This window comes from Melopsittacus undulatus, chromosome 4 (genome assembly GCF_012275295.1).
Source record: "Melopsittacus undulatus isolate bMelUnd1 chromosome 4, bMelUnd1.mat.Z, whole genome shotgun sequence".
NCBI classification, from domain to species: domain Eukaryota; kingdom Metazoa; phylum Chordata; class Aves; order Psittaciformes; family Psittaculidae; genus Melopsittacus; species Melopsittacus undulatus.
The window spans coordinates 90,863,143-90,883,923 of NC_047530.1; the positions used below are offsets into that span (position 1 = coordinate 90,863,143).

General features: G+C 44.6%; 2 protein-coding genes across 3 annotated transcripts in view; one reads left to right on the forward strand and one right to left on the reverse strand.

The window, feature by feature from the left end:
* Window positions 1–4,817, reverse strand: part of PIK3AP1 (phosphoinositide-3-kinase adaptor protein 1) — a 48,913-nt gene extending 44,096 nt beyond the window's left edge. Inside the window, exon 1 of the mRNA XM_031053373.2 lies at window positions 4,597–4,817. Within this exon, the coding sequence (XP_030909233.1) occupies window positions 4,597–4,609 (13 nt within the window). The 5' untranslated portion in view covers window positions 4,610–4,817. The remainder of the gene's footprint in view (window positions 1–4,596) is intronic.
* Window positions 4,818–8,978: 4,161 nt separating this feature from the next.
* NOLC1 (nucleolar and coiled-body phosphoprotein 1) lies at window positions 8,979–20,238 on the forward strand. 2 transcript variants are annotated; one of them, XM_031053285.2, is made up of 14 exons: window positions 8,979–9,121; window positions 9,215–9,270; window positions 9,403–9,524; window positions 10,457–10,569; window positions 11,350–11,491; window positions 11,891–11,994; window positions 12,681–12,831; window positions 13,684–13,824; window positions 14,238–14,327; window positions 15,646–15,792; window positions 16,019–16,600; window positions 17,298–17,410; window positions 17,775–17,855; window positions 18,124–20,238. In XM_031053285.2, exons 1-14 carry the CDS (start codon window positions 8,999–9,001, stop codon window positions 18,280–18,282), a joined length of 2,124 nt encoding a protein of 707 aa, XP_030909145.1. In that variant the 5' UTR covers window positions 8,979–8,998; the 3' UTR covers window positions 18,283–20,238. The 2 variants fall into 2 exon arrangements, with proteins under 2 accessions (XP_030909145.1, XP_012985735.1); XM_013130281.3 differs by having other exon boundaries at window positions 8,979–9,109.
* The last annotated feature ends 543 nt before the right edge of the window (window positions 20,239–20,781 follow it).

Consider the following 20,781-nt stretch of genomic DNA (forward strand, 5'->3'; position numbering starts at 1 on the left):
TCTTAAAATTCAACCAAAATTGAACAGCCTCCAAAAACTACACCTTCCCAACAACCTTCAGTAAGAAATGAAGGCTGAAATGATGTATAGGCTACTGTACCCCAGCTCTAAACCAGACAATTACCAACTTCAGATTGTAGTTGAATAGAAGTGGCAAAGTTGGGAAGTGTGGAGATATGCTCTGTTCTCAACCAATAGGGTTATGGCTGCCTACATAAATGGGAAGTCTCTAGCAGTGACAGGATGATGTCCTGACTATGAAGAACATGGACACTGCAATTCAGCAGTATTCACTAGAATAGCTGCCTGTTTCTGGGTGAATACAGTTCCTGAACCCCAGATGGAGGCTTGGAGGAGTCAGCACTCCCAATGGTGAGGATCCAGCAAACTCATAAAGCAGACAAACAGACCCAAAGCCTTGTGACTTTTAAGGTAAGAGTGAAGAATTGCTGTGAAAAGAAAATGGCTTCAACACCAGTGAGAACACCAATATGCCAAAACGTGCCTTCTGGCTGAACATTTGACAAAGTCAACAGAATCACATGAGCAGAAACAGGAAAACCAAGCAGAATTCAGGAGGTCAGTTGTTTTATTCTAGAAAAGGAGGAGCACAAGAGACTTCTGCTTCCTTTTTACATGGAGTCACATGAAAAAGATGACGGGTCATGGACACAAGTTAATTACTCCTGGGGAAATTCCAACTGGACACAAGAGGAAAATTTTCCACAGTGAGAACCATCAGCCATTGGAATTATCTCCCCAGGAAAGTGGTGGATTTTCCCAACACTGGACACTTAAGATTCAACTGGACAGGGTGCTAGGACATCTAGTCTAGGTCATGCTTTGCCTATAAAGGTTGGACCAGATGATCCTCGAGGTCCCTTCCAACCTGGTATTCTAAGATCCTGTGATTCTATGATTCCAGTGCCACATGTTGATGCATACACAGTATCGTGCAAAAGGACAACACAACTATTTGCTGAGAATGGAGACCATACTCTACAGCACAGCCAGCTGAGCCAAACCTCATCAGGCAGCGAGACGATGCAGCAGCTCTCCGAGGTATGTGCAGGGCTCCTCAAGTCCCACCCTGGCAGCCTCTGAGAGAAGTCCCACCTCTGGACACTGGGGAAAGCAGCAGTTGCCTCCAGAGCATTTTAATGTTCTATTACATGGAAGACCAAATCTTACCATGCCCTTCTAAAAAGAGCACAGCTTCCACAACCAAGCCTGTTACCGAACAGGATCTTCTCCAGTCTTTCAATGAAAGGAAGCAGCTGCGCTTGGAGGGGATGCAGGGTGGGGGAGCCACTGACTTTAAATGTGCATTGCACTGTAGGGGCACTAAGTATCAGAGAAGCTTCCCTTCTCCAATACGTAGGCAAAAAACGTAGACTTGACAGACTCTGTAAGTTCCCTGCCACCATTTATATCCCCAGAGATGACACCACCCAGAGCAGTGTAGCCTCTGCAGCCTGCAGGAAGGAACTTTACCTAGTGTTTAGGAAATGTATTGATTCCCTAGATAGTACTGCTCTACTGGCACACCATTCGCCTCAACACAGCTGTGCCAGCTCTTCTCAGCCCTCTTACCTCGCCCTTTTACACTTTTAAGATAAACTGAGGAACAGCGCTTTTAAAAGAAGAACCGAGAAATAAAATTACTGACTCCACTTTTGGAGCCAAGGAAACGCTCTGTGTTCATAAGCAAAAATACTGGAAGAGGATCTTGAAGAGCTAAATAAGCTTAAGTCAGCAACAGGACTGTTTCAAAGAGCAAAAATCCTGAAATAGTTTCAACTGCAACATCCTCATTTAAAAGAAGGATGACACAGGATTTACTTTCCTAGATCATGCTATTATTTGTCTAACCGAATACTTTCATTTGCAGTACAAACTACTGCAGAGTCCTCAGGGGAAAGTGCAATAAATGGAGAATACAGCAAGTTTAGGGGAGTTTTTCCTGCAACTTGTCATATATCAGTTACAGAAAAACCCTAAGAACACACTTTGAAGCACAATGTATGTTCCAGTTATTTTAAACATATAAGGAGACCCCTAGATGAACACCAAGCATTGTGTTTCTGTAAACCTTGACCTTAGATGGATGCTTTGACAACAGGCTGGTTTTGGAAAAGCAAACACAAGGAAGCCTTAAAATCAAGTAAAAAAGATATGAATAGTATATGCAATTGCATGATGGAGAAAGATTTGCACCAGCCAACAGTTTCAAAAGTTTTTTACACTCTCAAGTGTAACCTTGTTAGTTTTACAACAAAATTTTAACAATATCTTCTTTCTGCTGTAACTGCATCTTCAGTGCTTAGTTGCTCACTCTATTATACAGCAATGCTAAAAGACTGACAAGATTACAAACTAGTACTGTAGAAATGCTAATTGTGGTGGAAGGCCCACAGAATAAATAGCACAGAAACAGAATGTGGTACGAAGCTTTCCCTGGTTTATAAACAGGATGGAAGGGAATGAAGCAATTCAGTCAAAAATCACATAAGACCCACGGCAAGAGGATAAAAATATCCTACAGTGATACACTGTATCATGTCTTCATAGCCCTTTTTTGAGAAGCAAACAAATCAGGATCATCTTCAGACCATGTCTGGGAGAAGTGAGGTGACAATCTTTGAGTCTAGAGCAAACATGGGATAGTGGATTAATACCATATTGCAAGGTTCTGATTACCCCTGCAATAGCTAAAGAATACTGCAGGAAGCTGGCATATCTGCTCTGGGTAAGACTACATCTTGCTCAACTAACACTTCCCAAATTTGGATGTCATCAACTGTTATTACTTATTATTTCATTGTACAAGCCAAAAGGTTTGACCTTTTTCAATTTACAGATCATAAATAGTTTTCCATTGTACTTGTTGGTTCCATAAAGGCATTTTCAGCATCTCTAATAATAATTATACAGCTTTTCTGTGTAATCTTTCACATCCCTCTTCTAAGAAGACCATGACTTCTCATTGTTCACAGATGAGGTAAAAAAATTACAGAGAAATCCATTACTCCAACTCAGATGACCATACGCAATGACAAGCAAATCTATTTTCATCTACTAGATCAAATCTCCCCCATATTGTGACTAATTGAAAAAATCACTATGTAGCCTCTAAAGCTAACTTCTCAGATTCCTTTCAGATTCACGTGTATGGAGGATACATGAATATGGCAGCCCAAAATAGCAATCCTTGGTAGAGGAGGATTCACTTCCTCTTAAAGACAATTAGCTATGATATAAATAAAACCCAACCCAAGTTGTCTTAATAATCAGATTCTTAAAGAGAGAGCACTTCCAAGAGGTGGTGGGCTGTTAACAGAAGTCCTCAGCATTTTTCATATTTCTGTGCCTAAAGTGTATGTATTTAAGTGACATATGAGGAGATAAATGCATTCTTTGCCTAACTGGAATGCATAACAAAGTAACAGTGATCACAAAATAATTATTAACATCCTAGAGATCTATCACTTTGCTTTAAATAAAAAGCAAGAGGTAATAGCAGAATCAAAGTAGATAAGCTTTGCGAGCCAAACTTCAGTGACAGGAACAAGAGATTTGCATCATGATAGGTGGACCTAAAGTTGTTCTACTTTAAGAGTCTCTGTGAAATCACCTTCTGTTTATAAGAATAGTTTTGCCCACAAGTCTCCTGAGGCCGCAGTTTAACTTATTTTTACATCACAAGGAGATACGCACCAGTGAAACACGAACGTTACTTCACACCCTGAGAATAGCACGTTTTTCCTTTTTTAGATAAAACATGTACACTTCTGTGCAGGGAGGGGAACTTGCAAACTGGGCACTAGCAAGGCTTGCACAATATAGGTTAAACCCTTCTCCCCTGGAGTTTCCAGCTCTACTCTAACTACTTATACCTGAACATGAGTTAGCTAAAATATTTTCATTGATGGTAAACTAGCTCAGTTTGTGATCCTGTGCCATTGTCACAAGGGGCATCAAGTTATATCCTAAAAAGCGAGTATGCAAACACAGGGGGATAAAGCAGTATTTAGGAATAACTGACTTCTCTGCAGAATATCACAGAAAAACACCTGAGCTGAAAACCAGCCAAACTGAACAGGGACACACTGCTGTACAGAATACCCTCCTTTAGAGCTAGCTGAGCTGCCAACCCGAAGTACATTAAAGACATAGCTCTGTCACCACCTGCCCTGTTCTCAAGCCAAGTGAAGAAAGATAAGGCATAAACCGCAACAAGCTGGCTGCGAACAAGGGAGCTTCCGCTGCTCTGAAGAGCCCCGGGGCTCCCCTAAACTCGGGGAAGGGAGCCGGTTTCCCCTTTCCCCAGCAGCGGAGAGCAAGGGCGAGCAGAGCCGCGCAGCAGCACCGCCCCGCAGGCGGGAGCGGGTACTGACTCGCGACAGCATGCGGCGCTCCGCTACGTCCCCACTTACCGGCACCAAGGCGCGAGACAGCTCGCTCACGGGACGGGCTTCGCGGAGAGCTGAGGGCAGAGCAGGGAGCAGCGCCCGCCCAGCCCTACGGCGCAGCCCAGCTGTGCACAGAAGCCCCGTCGCTTCCCCGGCTCCCGGGACGAGCGGCCGCAGCACCTACCTGGAGCCGCCATGGTCCGGGACTCGCGAGGAGGGCGCCACTTCGCTTCCCTCACATCACCGGCGGAACGGCGAGTCCCCTACAGACGGTCACTTCCTCGACCCCGGCCGGGTGCTGCACCGGGCCCCGCCTCCCGGGAGGGCTCCCGGCAGCGACGGCGGCTCGCGACGCCCCCTGCAGAATCGGGCACGGGGCGGCTCCGGACCAGCCCCGCCAAGGCCGGCGGTGCATATCCCTCCAGGCAGGTACACAGCGGGAGCCTCGTGCCACTGGAGGGAAATTCCAGCTGGCTCCAATCACACATTCCATGGGTGGCCGAGCAAACAGCGCTACGGCGAGGAAAGTTTATGTGTCATGGTGATACAGAAACTCCTTATCGTTAGTCACAAGAAACTTAGAGCAATAGTTGCGGAAGAGAACAAGCAAGACCTGATCCATGTACACCCCTAAAGTTGGCTTTGAATTCTGTCTCCTATGAGCGAGGAGTTTTATTTTTTATTTTAGGGGGAAAACAAGTTCCACGTAGAATGTAGCATCTTGGTGTTCTGTGTTTCCCTCTAGAAGATGCTGTCTTTTAACTTAGATTTACCTGACTCTGTATGACTATGCTCATGTTTGAGTACAGAGAAAACAAGCAGTGAAAGGACACTGTTGGAGATCAGAGAGTAAGATTCAATTCAATTTTTGTTGCTAAAAACAAGCAACAGATTCTGCCTACATAACTGCTTACTCCTTTGCAAACTTGCACTGATTTGTATTCAGAAACACATTTTTGGTAAGAACTAGTCAAGTCTTTTCTTGCTGCACATCAGCAAAACAAAAGCAGATACCTTACAAGCTGGTTTCCAAAACAATCATTCCCCAAGCAGTCAGAGGACACTGTGCTTGCAGCTTATTTAATGTCAAAAACGCTAATGTTGAAACAGAGCTGGTTACAAACACTAAGGAACCAACTCTTTCCTACTAGTCAACTCTGAATTAGAAGTTGGTAAAACTCTCCTGTGACCTCCAAATCTTTTTTTTATCCCAAACCTACTTGAAGCTTACAAACTGTGCCACAGCCTGTCTTCCAAAAGCAGAGTGTTTGCCCCCACAATAAGAAAGTACTAGGATAAAAAGTACTTCCTGATGATACAGCCTTTTGAGGAACTCCAGGTCTGCAGAGAATAAACCAGTACTTTCCCATCTGAATCACCCTGAAAATGCATAATAGCATAAAGAACACCTGGGAACTGGGGAAGGGTGCAAATACAGAATCTACTTGGGATTTGTGTGAGGGACAAAAATTTACTAGTTGCAAACTAGAGTCTCTAGCCAAATTCTTTTCTAATTATGGGATAATACACATGTACTAAGAACTAGTAAAGCAAGTGGATAACCATGGATATATGGCTTTATAACAATTGTTCCACATTATTTCCCATGTAAAGCTGCTTATCTTCTAACTTTCAGAATAAAATGTTAAAACCGAAATAATCTCTCTGATGTTAAGATGAGGATTTCAGCGTGCTCCCTGGAACAAGCTTTTAAATTCTTTTGCTCTTTAAAGCCTTAGAAGGCTAGCAGAGTCAGCTTCCTGCTTTGTGAGAACCCATGGGACTTCTCCATATGGATTAGTGTCAGTTACAGTGCTATGTATTTTATTCAATCTATGCAAAGCCCACAGGAAACTAAAGTGAAATTAATGAGCCAAAGGAGCCTAAGTAAAATAACTGCTAGGCTGTTGTTTCAGCTTAGGTGGAGGTTGTTCACAGCAACCTCCATCGAAGAACTCAGATAACAAAGTGAGGAAAAAGCCCCTTCATGTTGGCCTAAGGGAAGGGCAAGTTACACAATTTTTAATGAGTTAAGAACGAAATTAAGAAATGGAGAGAGCTTTTCTTCCACGCTTGCCCAAAGCTGACTGTCTCCCAAGTCTAATCATTCCTCTCTTCAATTCACTGCAGTATGAGAACACCATTGCATTTGCAGCATTATTCTCAAGGATCTGTCTTACCCCTGTCCAAAGAAAAGGGCAGGATTACTCTTCCTGGAGCCACTGGGGTTTTTTGCTAGGTAATTTTGAGGGGTAATAAGGAAGGGACTCAGTAAGTGCTTGAATACCCATGCCATCTTTGCACTTCTTCTTTCCCACAGGAGTGTGACAGAGACCTCTCAGGGGAATGCTCTCTTCTGAGGTGAATAGCTCTCTCTGCAGTCCTAACAAAAGAGAGATGCCAGCCAAGGGGAAGGGCTGAAAAGACCTATGAGGAGTATGTGAGGGGAGGAAGTAGTATATTACAAGCAGCAGCAGGATCTCCCACTATCCCCTTGGGGAATACAAGAAAAAAATAGCTTTCTTTGCATAGTTACTGCCTGGCCAGGTCACCTGGACAATTGCAGGCACATCGAATGCACCTAAACAGCCACACACCTCCAAAGAGAAGCAGTCACAGTGCATGTGGGAACAAACCTCACTGGCAAAGGTCTGGCAGGAGAGGGAAACGCTTACTACCCAGGCAAGAAGCAAAGCAAGTCAGCAAAACAGACACACTCATTTCCCTTGTCCTCATAGCAGTTAATTCAGACAGCAGAACTTAAAATAAGGACAGTTTATCAGCAATAGCTGCATCTCTTCCTTTCTGATACACACAAAAGTGCAGATCTTGTGCTGAGCTTTGCAGATGAAGCTTCCAGCTGCAGCTTACTGTGGATGGAAGCTACAAAACCTGAGAGAAGAATTGGTTCCTGGAAACAGCTTCCTTTCTGCAACACAAGCAAGCTATCCCATCGTGGCAGGCCAGATCAGGGCTATCTGAACACTAAGTACACATCCATAACAATCCCTCAGCATAATGTCCCTTTTCTACACTACAGGCAGAAGCACCTGCACTGTCAGTATCTTATAGTACAATCCTCCACTATATGAGCTGCTTTTCATTTCCTCAGCAGTACACACACAGCACCTTGCAGGGACACCACGAGCAGCGGTGCTCTGCTGTGCACACAGCCTGCCCAAGTGTTTAGCAGGCACTACCTAACTGCACACGATGGACAGAAGCCCCACAAAGGGAGCAGCTAGAGGTGATCAAGAGCAGAGGGCTAGGCATGGGAAATATGAAAGGCATAACACTACCTACCTACCTGCACTACTACTACAGTTGTGTGCTTAACCTTGACAGCCCTAACTCAGGACTTTCCAAGTGTGACCCTCTTCTTCCTTTACACTCAGCAGGATTTATAGTACACTCAATGGAAGGGAGCAATAAGAAAAATTTAAAGCCCCATCATAAAAGTAAGACCAGAGCACCGAATCCATCAGAGCAACTGTTCAATTTCACAGAAGAAAAAATTCCAGTGCAGAAATTACTAATTTAAAGCTACAGCAATATACAACAGCTGAATGAAATCTCCTTATCAGGGTCCTGAGAACTCTTAACAGGCCATGCTCGTCCTGATCAGCCTCACCTGGAGCTCCAACACCCAACCTTTGTCCATAGGCTCAGGAGCTCCATTTAAGCCCAGGCTTGGACATTCACTATCAGTTTATCCTGATTAATAGGTGTGCTTGTGCTAAGCTTTCTCTCCAGCCTTACTTTCTTGATACTCTTCAAACTTATGTTGTAAGCAATCTTATTCCTAATTTTCTCTCTGGCTTCATCTTACAGACAGCCCCTTTAGACCTCAACATTACTTGTACCCTAACCCCTTCTCAGCACTTTCACTTTGATCCTGCATAAATACCCCATGTGGAATATAGTTCACAGCTCACTTTTCCTGGGACTGCTTATTAATCTTGTCAACACCTAGCTCTACTTGCCGTGTTCAAGCTACATAGTACTGCACTCTATCGGTGAAGCCACTACCAGGATTGAGATGGTCCACAGCTACTGGTTATCCTCCACAAAGCATCCTTGTCCGCTCTGCTGCCTACCGTTCTCCTTTCAGTGATCATATTTAAAATGGATTACAGCCAAGAGTAGACTGATGGGGGGAAAGGGTTTAAGTGGAGTGGAGCCTTCAATCTTCCAAAGCCATATGCACATTAGAAGTTTCATTACAGAGATGTCCCAGGTTCCTACCGCCTCCTCTCCACAAGCAGCCTTCCCGCCCTGGTTGATGCCTTCAGGCAGAAGCACGCACAGGCACTGAACAAGACCTCTTTTCTCACCAGGAAGACTTTTATGCCTCCCCGGTCCCCACTCTGCTCGCCCTCACCACCCACGCCGCCAGCAGCGCCACTCCTCCACCCTGCCGAGCGGTTAAGAGCCCCCCCAACTGCCCCGGCTCCCCTCACGGCCCGGCCAACATGGCGGGGAAGGCGGAGCCGGAGGGGCGCGCCCGCGCTCGTCTGTACGTATGTACGTACGTACGTGGCTGCTGCGCGCGCGTGCGCGCGGGCGGCACGTGTCGGCGGGGCAGCATGGCGGAGTGGCGCGCGGTGCCCAGCGACCTTTTCCCTTTCGTGCTCGCCTTTCTGCGCGAGAACCACTTCGATGGCGCCGCGCGCGCCTTCGTTAAGGAGGCGGCGGCGGTGAGCGGCGGGGTGAGGCTGAGGGGAAGGGAGGGGAGGGGAAGGAGACGGAAGGGAGCGCGGCCCAGTGGCCGACCGACTGACGCGTCTTCTCTCTCGGTTTAGAAGGAGCAAGACCCCAACGCAGCCTCCCTCCTGGACATCTATAGTTACTGGCTGAAGTAAGTGCCCCTCCGGCGGCGGGGGCCAGGCTTACCGGGGTGGCGGGTTAGAGGGCGCGGGCATGCTCTGCCACGCTGCCGGGCTCGCACCGGTGCCTATCGCTGTCCGACCCTTGCGTTTCCTCGCTGTAGGTCTCCGGCGGCCAAGAAGAGAAAGCTGGTTCCCAACGGCTCGCAGGCCAAGAGGAAGCCGCCCTCCAGCAGCGATGACAGCTCCAGCGAGGAGGATGAGAAGCCCCCAGCCAAGAAACCGGGTGGGGTTTTGTGAGAGGCCCTAGGGCAAGCCAGGGTTGTGTTTTGCGTTGGCTCCTCACCTGGGTATAGAGCTCGGCTTGAGCAGCTCATCTGAGGTGCTTCAGCCGCTATCAAGGACTAGGTTTTCATTGACTGATTTAGCACAGGCAAAAGACTTGCAAGAGACATGTGAGATACATTCATCCTAGCTGAGGGAGATCTCTTTATCCAATTTTAATATAAGCACACCAGGGTTTGTGCATGCTAGGAAGTTTTAGCCATTCAGTTTGTCTGTTTTGGCTGAGACTGGTGGTGGCATTGGGCCATACTGAGTTTTGATTTATTACCTTGTCTATATTGAGATTCTGTTTCCCAAACACTCGCTAGTAGGATGTCTTGCCAGGGCTACTCCAACTTGCTTCAGTACGTTCAAATCATGTGTTGATATACTGAGCAAAATGTTTTTTGGCTGAGATTTATCAGGCTCTTCTGTATTGGTGGGCACTGGGACCTGTTTGATACAGGGTAGTGATATCTTCCAGAGAAATGCCAGGTATCCCACCTGCTGCTTGTGTGAGCTTACTGCCCTCCTTTCTCTCAAGCCTGTGTCCTAGTGTTATCAAAAAATATGTCCTTCCCCTGCACTTCATTATATGGTGAGCCATGTTTTTCCCTTTTTATCTGGAGTTGTTCTTATGCCTTGCCTGAATCACAGTATACACTTCACATGAGGCAAAATTGTTCCTTTTGTTCCATGTTAATAAAAGCAGTCAGTAACCAGAAGGGAGTAGATTTGGCTAAAACTGAAGAAACCAAGTCACTATTACAAACTTCATTCATGGTTTAATTATCTTAGCATATTCTTTTGCCCTGATACACACTAGTGCAGGATATGGGTGCATGAAAGTTGTGAATTAACTTACTATCGATGTGTGCTTTACCTTACTTGCAGCTAAAGCAGCAGTTGTGCCCAAGGCAAAAGTAGTTCCTCCAGCCAAGAAGGCAGAGAGCAGCAGTGAGGACTCCAGTGATGATTCAGACTCAGAGGAAGAGAAGCCAGCAAAGGTCAGCTTTTCTTTGCAGCCTCTTTCCAGACGTTTGACAGTGATGGATAATAGGAAATTTCACCAGTAGAGTTCTCTCTGAAACTGGGCTCATTTTTCTTTCAACTATGAAGTGCCTAGGCTGCTGCAGGTACAACGTAAGAAGATATTTCTGTACTGGATGGTGTGCTGTTTGAACTGGTGCTGTGGAAGATGATTTAATGGCCAGCACCCACTTTGATTCATATCCTGCTCCCTGCTTTTATCCTCAGACTGCCAGGGTTTACTTTTTTTTTTTCTGGGGTAAAGATTTACTTACAGTCACTAAAAAAAGTTTTTACCCTTTTTTTCCCCCTTTTTCATATGGGTGCATATATAAAAAGCAAATCTTTTCTTTTTCTTGGCTTCAGTCATGGTCTTGAGAAGCATGGGGGTGGGAAGAATGATGCCAGTGTATCCAGAGTTGTGCAGTCAGTGTTTTCTGTCTTCAAATGAGTGTGGTCTGGAGAAAGAAGAGAACAGTGCCGGCCCCAGAGTTGCCCCATTTATGGAAGCAGAACAGAACTGGAGTCTGAGGTGCAAAGGAAGTCTCCCATGGGCTGCTGGGAGGTTTTCAAGAACAGAATTGTTATCCAAAGATTTTCAGGCCCTAACCATTATGCTGAGTGGCATTTCCAAATCAAAATTATAATCTCTCTCAAAAGACAGCTGTTTTCATTATCTGTATGTGTTTCACTTATTAACCTCTTTTTCATTATTTCATGGCTACAAGGGCTAATAATCTTTCCCTCTTGATGTTTAGAAAAGTGCAAAACCTGTGGTGAAGCCAGCCGGTACCAAAATCCCACCTCAGAAGAAAGCAGAGAGTTCCAGCTCTGACTCAAGCAGCTCAGATGAAGAAGCACCAAAGAAACAGCCACCAAAACCAGCAGCACCTAAATTGGGTATGTCTTATTGTTTATCTTGAGTCAAAGTGCAAAACCAAAAAGCCAGGGTAGGAGCGATGTGGGCCCTAGCTACACGCGAAGGCACATGTATTAACAGCAGTCTGAAAATCTGCTGACATTGCCATTTGCACTCCATGTGGAGTAGGAGTAGAACTGACTGCAAATAAAACATCTGGTCCCAGATGCTGCATTGTTTTCATAAGTAGCTGTAATCAGTAATCTTAGTGCATTCTCTAAGCTTGCACTAGGTTAAAACAGTGGCTTTGCAGTACTGTCTTAATCTGCCCTATTGGCTTCCTGTGATTTGTTTCTCTCTGTGATACTTTATGATGAGTATACTTACCCCTTATTTACTGTAGCATATTTTCTAATGTCCCTTTTTGCTTATCTCAAAAGGAAGTAAAGCTGCCCAGGCAACCACCAGGGTGGTCAATGGAAAAGCAGCAAGCAGCAGCAGTAGTAGTGAAGATTCTGATGAGGAAGAAACTGCACCAAAAAAGGTAAATTAGGCTGTCGAAAGCTTTATGAACACTGTAGAATTCTAATAAGACTGGGTTTGTCTGTCCTGCGGGGCCTGTGAAATGTGTAGACAAAGGCACAGATGACACAGATGCTGAGCAGAGCATTTGTGGTTCTTGTACCTTCTGCCTTATACAGTGCAATTATGTATTGTAGCACCTCTTTGTGCATTTGCTGTCTTCCCTAATACCTCCTTACCACTTCCTCTGCTCCTTCCTTTTGCAGGAAAATTTATCACTGTGTCATAGCCATATTGTAGTCCTTATTATATGTTCGCTTTTGCATGTCTTTTGTTCTTAGCTATTTGTATTTTTGAGTTTTCCACTAGGGAGTTTAAAAACGCTTTTTGCAACACAAAAATAATCAGAGTTGTATTTATTCAGCTATCATTTAATTGCTATAATTTCAATTAGTTCTGTGCCTTGTGATCAGAACTCCTCCTTAGGGATGCACACAACAGAAAGCAGCAGCAGAGTGGCCAGAAAGATGATGCTCATATGTTTCTTAAAATTTACATCTGAGAACTTTCATTAATCTTTCTCACTTTGTCTTCAAAATTTGCTGTCCTACATGAGATGTAGAGTTACACAAGACCCACATCCAGCTCATCCTACAAGACTTCTGGAACTTATTATTTAATGTGAATTTCTTTTCTTCCTGTGATAAGGCTGTTCCCAAGAAATCGCCTCTGCCAAAACCTGCAGCCACTCAAGCATGTCCAGGAAAAAACAAACTTGCCAAAGAAAGTTCCAGTAGCGAGGATTCATCCGACAGTTCAGATGATGAAAAGCCCCCTGCAAAACAAAAGCCGAAGTCTGGTAAGTGCTAAATACTGTTGCTGCTATGTGGGAGGAGGATGCTTTTTGTTACTCCCACTGTCCTGAGAGAAGCATGTTGCTGCACACAAGGTTCCAGGTGCTGGTGGTACCATAAACCAGAAATACAGTTGCTCTCTTCATGTGTGCTGTTGGGGCTAAGCTTTTACAATTCAGCTCCTCCCTCAGCAAGGGATGGGGTGTGAGAGAGATTATGACAGGTGCTGCTTGGTTTGCATGTCTTCAGTGTGGGTAGCATTCTTGCAGGTTTCGTGACTGCTAGGATTTGGGAAGTAATTTTCCAGTGGTTTTGTTATTCTGCAGCTGAAGCAATTTAAACATTTTTAAGAATTTGAGAGTTTGTGGGGGGTTTTTGTTTGGTTTTTTTTTTTTTTTGTGAAGTATCCAGGGCTACTTGGTTGCAATCCAACCAATGGGCTAAATGGGCTTCTTCCATACAGTGCTTTTGAGATTCCAGTAGAGAGCTGATCTATGTGGAGGATCAAGCACTGAAACTGCGTCTGGTCTCTTAACCAGAGGATTTTAGAAGGCAGTAAAGGAAAACAACAACTGATACCTCTGTTTGTTGGGGGTTTTGAAAAGTTTTGGCAACACAAACTCTTGTTCTTATAAAAGTGCAGAGAAAACTTCTGCAGAGATGATTGGGTCAGTGAACGCCGAGAGTTAAGTTCACAGTAGAGACAGGAGGTAGCAGTAGAGTGTGTGTAACCTTTCAAATAAATAACGAATAAACGGAGCCAAATAGCAGAAGTGCTTTATTCTCACTGCAACAAATCTCTTGTGTGCTACTCACATTATTATGCAGGCACCTGAATGCTGTGTCTATTTTCATAGGTCCATACAGTGCTGTACCACCTCCTCAGGCTACACAGACCAAGAAAGGCCTTGCCAAGGCTCCTGTGAAAAAGGCTGAGAGCAGTGACTCTTCAGACAGTAGTGATGAGGCAGAGCAGGTGACCCCAAAGGGTGGAGCAGGTATGTTGTGAGGAGAGGACTTTGCAGAGAAAGTACTACATAGTGCAGACAATGTTTTGACAATGTCTTGGTTTCCTTGAAAAAGCCTTTTGACTTTAGTCTATGTTGCCATTTGCTTCTCTGGAAACTTCTGAACAATTTGAAGGCATACCAGACAACATGGGATACAATCTGTGGATCCAGACCACATGCAGGTTGCAGTACTTTGCACATGTTGGTTTGAAAAGTCATCAAGATCTAGTTTAGCGGGAATAAGCCAGGCCTGTTTCTGCAGCTGGCCAGGTCTTTGCTTTTCTTCCAGTGTGCTGGCTGAATGACTGGTGCACTGAGGATAGAGCATCTGGGAAAATTTGGACCTTGGGACAAAGGTTTAATGTGGATGTGGCCTTTTAATTTTGAGCTTACTTTTGCAGGCAAAGCAGTAGTAGCTAAAACAACGCCTGTCTCACAAAAAAAAGCTGTGACTACCAAGAAGGCTGAATCCAGTTCTGACAGTGACTCAGGTAATTAAAGACATAGTTTTGGGGTTTTTTGTGTTAATGGTTTTATTGGCCAGGTTGCTGTATAGTGGTGTACCTACTAAGATCCTTAGTACAAAAGCTCAAGAGCTTCACAGTCTCCATATCTAACAAACATGTGAAGTTGGGAGAACAGCAGTGTCCTATGCGAAGTGAAGCCTGACCATGAGGCACCATTGTGAGACCAACTGGCAAGTGCATGAAGGTCTGTATATTGCTAGATTGAAAGGGTGGGGCATCATATCAGGTTTCTCCAGGAAGGTTAGTGGTTGAATTTTTTGAGGATCTGAGTCTTCCAAGATTTTTGGTTTCTGTTGTCCCATTGTGCTCGGGAGAAGTTTCTGAAATTAAAAACGTCATTGCCATACCAAGTACAAAATAGACTCAGAAGATGCCTTCTCTTAATGTGACTGCAGAAATGGGGACAATGTGCTTTGTATCTTCTCAGGTTTAACTTTGCACTGATGTGTTTCCCATACAAGTTCTCTATGTGCTACATCTCCCCTCCAAGTTCAGGGTGCTTCAATTATGTATCTCAGCATTGCTAGTACCACAACAGGGACTGTAGGTGGCAGCAGCCTGTTTGTCTGCAGAAAGCTAGCGTTAGAATGGGTGTTTTCCCATATTCTACTGCTTCAACAAGTGGCAGCAGTTACGTGTTTTCTGGTTTTGTTGCCTAGTTTTTCAAAACCATACAAGGTTTTTATTACTGTTCTTAGTGTTCATAAATGTTGGAATAGATCAGGCTTAGCATTCCAGATTGCTGTGACACACAATACAAAGGCATATTAGTATGCAGGAGTCTCTAGTCCATCCTCAGACTGCTGCTAAACATATTTTATACAGGAAATAGAAAACTTAAGTGAGATACTGGGGTGTTGCTGTGTCAGTTTCCCTGCTTTGTCAATTTTATCTCCTTGTTTATTGCCTGTTCTTTGATCTTTGCCACATAGCTTCTTTTCTTGGTTTCTTCTACCTGAGTTTGTTCCTTGTGATACCTGTACTTTCTCCAGTCCCTTCTTCTGTACCTCTTTAACCTTATTCTTCAAATATGTGCTTCTTTGTGTATGCATTAGCGAAAAACATAAAACTGCATGTTTCCACTGCTTCCCAACAAAGAAGATACGTGGAAAGACGAATGCTGTCCCCTCACCATCCAGATGTTCATCAAATGCTGCTTACTGCCAGTTACCTAGTGGCTCAGCTCTTGAGCCACAACCCCTTTTGATTGTCACTTCCTGTGAGCTCTGTACATGCACCAGAAGTTCAGTAACTTGAACATTCTTTTTGTGTTTGTGTTTAGATTCTAGCTCTGAGGATGACAAGAAGAAGGTAGGGAATAAACTCCCAGCCAAACAACCTGTGCTGAAGAGTACTTCAAAACTAGCAAAAGTAGCTGTCAAGCCTGGACAAGCGAAGAAAGACTCCAGTTCCTCCTCAGACAGCTCAGGTACTGGGGTAGGAAAAAAGGAGAATTTCTGCATGCATGTTGTGCTTGCTCAGACCTCCGTGTTTCTAGGCAGGGTATGAGAGTGCAGTTGGACAGGAATACCCGTGGCAGTATTGTTTCAAGCAGCTGATGAAGTGCACTGTGTATCAACATTGAATCTGTATGTTAGCTTTATGTTCAAGGAATGGAGCTTAGCCTTGATTAATTTTTTTTCTTTCCATTCTAGATTCTGATAGCTCTGACAAGAAGACCCCTGTGAAGCCCACAACTAAAGCAGCAACCCCTGCAACAAGTAAGTCACAAGCTGCCACAAAGAAAACACAAAGTAGCTCTGATTCAGACAGCAGTTCAAGCAGCTCTGAGGATGCAAAGAAGAAGAAAGCCACTCCAGGTAAATTAGCTGGCAAAGTGGGTAAGCCAGTGTCCAAACCTTCTACCCCAGCTTCCAAAGCAGACAGTTCTGATACTGATAGCTCAAGCAGTGAAGAAGAAAAGAAGCCAGCAGTGAAACCAGCCACCAAATCTACAGTGAAACCAGCCATCAAATCTACAGGGACAGCAAGAACAACTGTGGGGAAGAAGGCAGCTGCTTCTAGTAGTAGCAGCTCATCCGATAGTTCCAGTGAAGAGGATGAGAAGCCCAAAAAGGCAGCAAAAGGGGCCCAGAGCAATTCAAAGACTGCTGTCTCCACAGAGAAAGCAAAAGCATCCATACCAGCAGCAAACAACGTGAAGTCTAAGCCAGCTGGTGGCAGCAGTAGCAGCAGTGGAAGCAGCTCTGAAGAAGAGACTAGAAAAGTCAATGGAGGTATTACCTACAGTCTGGGAAGTGGGTCTGTCTGGTAGCGTTACTGAGCTGAACAATATTGAGTCTAGTCTCTGTGCTATTAGATTATGCCATCTGGTGCAGTACTGAGAAGGAATGGCTTGTTTTTCATTTGGTGTGATCCTTTTTGTCTCTGTTGCATATCTGCTGGCAATAGAATTTACGGTAAAGTTAGGTACACTTCTGTACAGTTGTCAGTTGCCATATGTGGATGCATATGCTAGTGGCTGTTAGTGACAGCAAGGCAGAGTGCTGGAGGATGTTGTGCTGAGTAGGACACCATGGATGATGTCCCAGTGCACAATCTCAAATCTTTTTTCCTCCAGGAGAAAAACAACTTTAAATGCACTAATGATTTGTGCAAGTGCATACTATAAGGCTTCAAGAACTAGTAAATTTTAAAAAACAGAACGTCAAGTGCACTAAATCTTAAATATAGAGGTACCCTATTCCACAAAATTATCTGTCTCCATTAGGGTACTATGGCAAAATCCTTGCTGACCCAGAATAGCTATTAGTGTCTGTTACAGCAGTCTGTTTTCTGGATGAGATAATGCAGGGACTGATTTTCACTCACACTTGTGTCAAAACTGGGTTTGCATTCTGGGGGAGAGATGCCATTACCTTTCCCAATACTGCAGTTACTCCCTTTGAAGTTTCGCTACTGTACATCTAACAGGCACAGTCGGGAAGAAACAAAAGAGGGAAGATGCTCAGGAACCAGAGACACCACACAGTAAAAAGGCAAAGATCAAAGCGAAAACACCGCACACAGTTCCCAAGGTGAAGCGGGTGAGTGAGCATGGACTGTGGTGACTGCAGCCAGAGGCATCTCTGCCTCCTGAACTAGGAGGCATGTCTGGGGCTTTGGTCCCACAGCTTTAATTAGAGTTTTGCTCCCTCTTCAAGCACTTGAACCTTGTCTGGAGAACCCTAGGCAGTGCACATGTGTGCATAGTATTATTGTGGCAAAGGTTGGTTGGTTGTTCTTGCACAGGAGCATCCCTGAGCCACCTGATCTGAAGAAGGAAAAGAGTTAGAAACCTGAGAAAGATTAAGGTGACATGAGCAGGACTCTGTATTTGCAGGGTGAGATTGTCACTAAGTGAATGTTGTGTTTGTATGCTCTACTCTATCTCGTTTTCTTTCTCAACAGCCAGCCTCTCCATTCCGCCGCGTAAGGGAAGAAGAAATTGAGGTGGATGCCCGTGTTGCTGATAACTCATTTGAAGCAAAGGTAGAGTTAGGTAGTGCCCACTGTAATGCCTGATCCCAGCAAATACTGGCAGAGCAGCCTTGGTGTGCTTGTGGGGAGCTTTTTTTGGTGATTTTTTCCACCAGGAGGTGCTGTTAAGAAGCATGTGAGCACTGGCAGGAGGTGCATGGGAGAGTGGTATCAGCTCCAGTGTTAATGGAGTGTGCTGGGTATGGTGAAATTTCATTGCCTTGACTCTTCTGGGTAGTGACCTGAATTTCTTTTTCCTCTCCCCCTTCAACTCTCACAGAAAGGAGCAGCTGGTGACTGGGGTGAGAAGGCTAATAATATCCTCAAATTCACTAAAGGAAAGTCTTTCCGCCATGAGAAGACAAAGAAAAAACGAGGCAGCTACCGTGGGGGCACTATATCAACCCAAATCAATTCTGTCAAGTTTGAAAGTGACTGAGAACATTTCCTTTGGAATTCATAAACCATCTGCTCACCAGAATGGCCTGGATGGGCATGTGAACGTTACGGACGTCAAGCCTGCCTGGAATGCTACCTCCCCATGCCTGTTGTGGGTCAGGCAGCTCCAGTATAGGGATGTGGAGGAATGGTTGGCTGTTTCCCCCTTCTGTTTCTAATTCTGGTTTAAGCCCCTAATTTGAAACCATCCTTGAGCTGGTGTTATTGACACCACTAGGTTGACTCTCCAAGACTTAAAATTTCTGTGGTCTTATTTGAAAAGGCTGGCAGTGATTTTTTTTTTTCAATTTCCTGCCAATCTAGTAGAGAAAAAGTCATTCTTCTGTATCTTAACCTCCCACTTTTTCAGCCAGTTTAACTGGGATACCTGTGAAATGGCAAGTATTGTAACTTGCTTTTGGTTAATTACTGTAAAAGCAACAACTGATTTGAAGCCTCTAGCTGTAATCCCTACCCCACCTGACATTTCAAATTCACAGTTGTAGCATGACAGGGTTTCTCTGTTCCATTTCCTTCTTTAATGGTTTCACCTTGCAATAAATTCCTACCTTCCTCTTCCTTACACTCCTGTTGAGGCCGCTAACGAGTACTTAGAGAAGCAGAGTCTAAATACACCTTAGTAGTTGGGTAACTGTTGCTTGCAGTTGGAAGTTGTGGGTTATTGTTAGGAAGACTAAGATCTATAGTACTGCTGTGGCACTCCTTGATGACACTGGGAATGTAGCTGGGGAGTGGAGATGTGCAGAAACTCTTGACTGCATGGTGATTTGGTGGGAGTGGGTAAGGAGGCAGAGGAGATGAAGCCGCCTTTTCTACCCAGGTTTGCTTTCTTCTCATGTTTTTGTTCCAGAGGCTCTGACTGCAGTGTGGCATTACTCCTTGTTTTCTCTGAACATAAAATATGCCAGCTTATGCTTACTCCCAGCAGCATGCTGTGCAGCTTGTTAGGAGTCAAGATGAATGTATCAATGCCTTAAATTTCTGGTTTGGATCACTTGCTCTTTGAGCTGTTTTCCATCTGTTAAATCCCTCTCAAGGTAAACTGCATTTTCCCATAGCACTGGGTCAAATAAAGACTGGTGTTATAAGGTTTGAACATGTGCATGTTTGATATGAGGAGCCTCACACAAACTCAACAATTTGCAGCCTAAACAGATATCGTGAGCAACTTGAGATAATATAATGGCTTACTGCTGTTGAGAGGACAGCTTGCTTTTCCCCTAGTTGTATGACTGCCTTCTTATTTCTGGTGCAGTTTGCATCTGTAGAAAATGGTTCCTCCAACTACATTTTTTCCCCCCCTGTTAGGTAACTTACCGTGTTAGGGTTAATTTTTGTGGTGGAGCAGTCTGCTGAGCCCACAACCAGTATGAATTGAACAGTGGTGTAGTGCATGTTTGGGAAACCAGGGTAGAGGGCTGTGAAAACTGCTACCCCATCTCATGAAACTGCCACCCACCGAGTGAGGTTATGCAGGGCCTGATTTCCATGTTTCCGTTCCCTCCCCAGAGAGTGACAACGAGAAGAGCCCTGTTACAGGAAGCTGCGTTTGTGTGCAAAGCAGTGTCACCTAATTGAGAGTTAGATGAGTATGAGCCACCCCCACATACATGAGCTGCAACTTGTTCCAGTGAACATTTTTCAGGACTTCTCTTGCTTGCACAATGTTTGGTGCCTGACTTCTAAGCTACAGCACAGAGGGGTCCAGAAGGCCACAGTTATTACAAGAAATTAAGGATTAGAGGCCAAGGGAAGGTAGAAGATGCATTTTCTATCTGGGAGTCTGAACATCATCTTGCTTGTGATTTGTCATTTGCCCTCTTTATCAGAACTTACATTTGGAACTCTTTAAAAAAGAAACAACACCTCTCTTTTGGGGTATTTTAAGTCTAAGAATTTTAATGTGTCAGAAGAATAAAGATTGATGCTTTTGTAATCTGAGTGGATCTGGTAGTTAAAGGTGTGCAACAGCAGGTGGGAAAAGGGCTGAGGGTAATGTACCACGGTCTCTCCATCTGTCTGCAACTTACTGTCTGCCTAGTTTTATGCTTATGTGCATGTAATGGGCCTTCAGAAGTGCAAGGTGGCCTGTGCAGCTGGCTGTAGAGTGACTGCAAGAAATCTGGATAAAACTAGGAAAATGTTTGCTTATATCAAGATAAACAGGCTGTTCAACTCCCCACCAGAGTACCTGGTTAGCTCTTCTCAAATCCTGCTGTCAAAACAGCTGTATGGCAGCTGGCAATGTAAGTAACACCAGCCTATGAAAATAAGGAATTAAAGGCATAACTGAAACATTCTGTATACAGCTAGTGCACAGAAGTGATTTCTGTGTCCCCTTAGATCTTTTCCTCTGCTATGGCCATGTGTGCAGGGGAAAGAAACTCCCTAATACATAGGGCCTGGTGGAGGTCTTGTCTGCTGTAATGCTTATTTTGACCCCTTCTGCTATGCATCTGTGGAAAAGTTGGGAAGAATC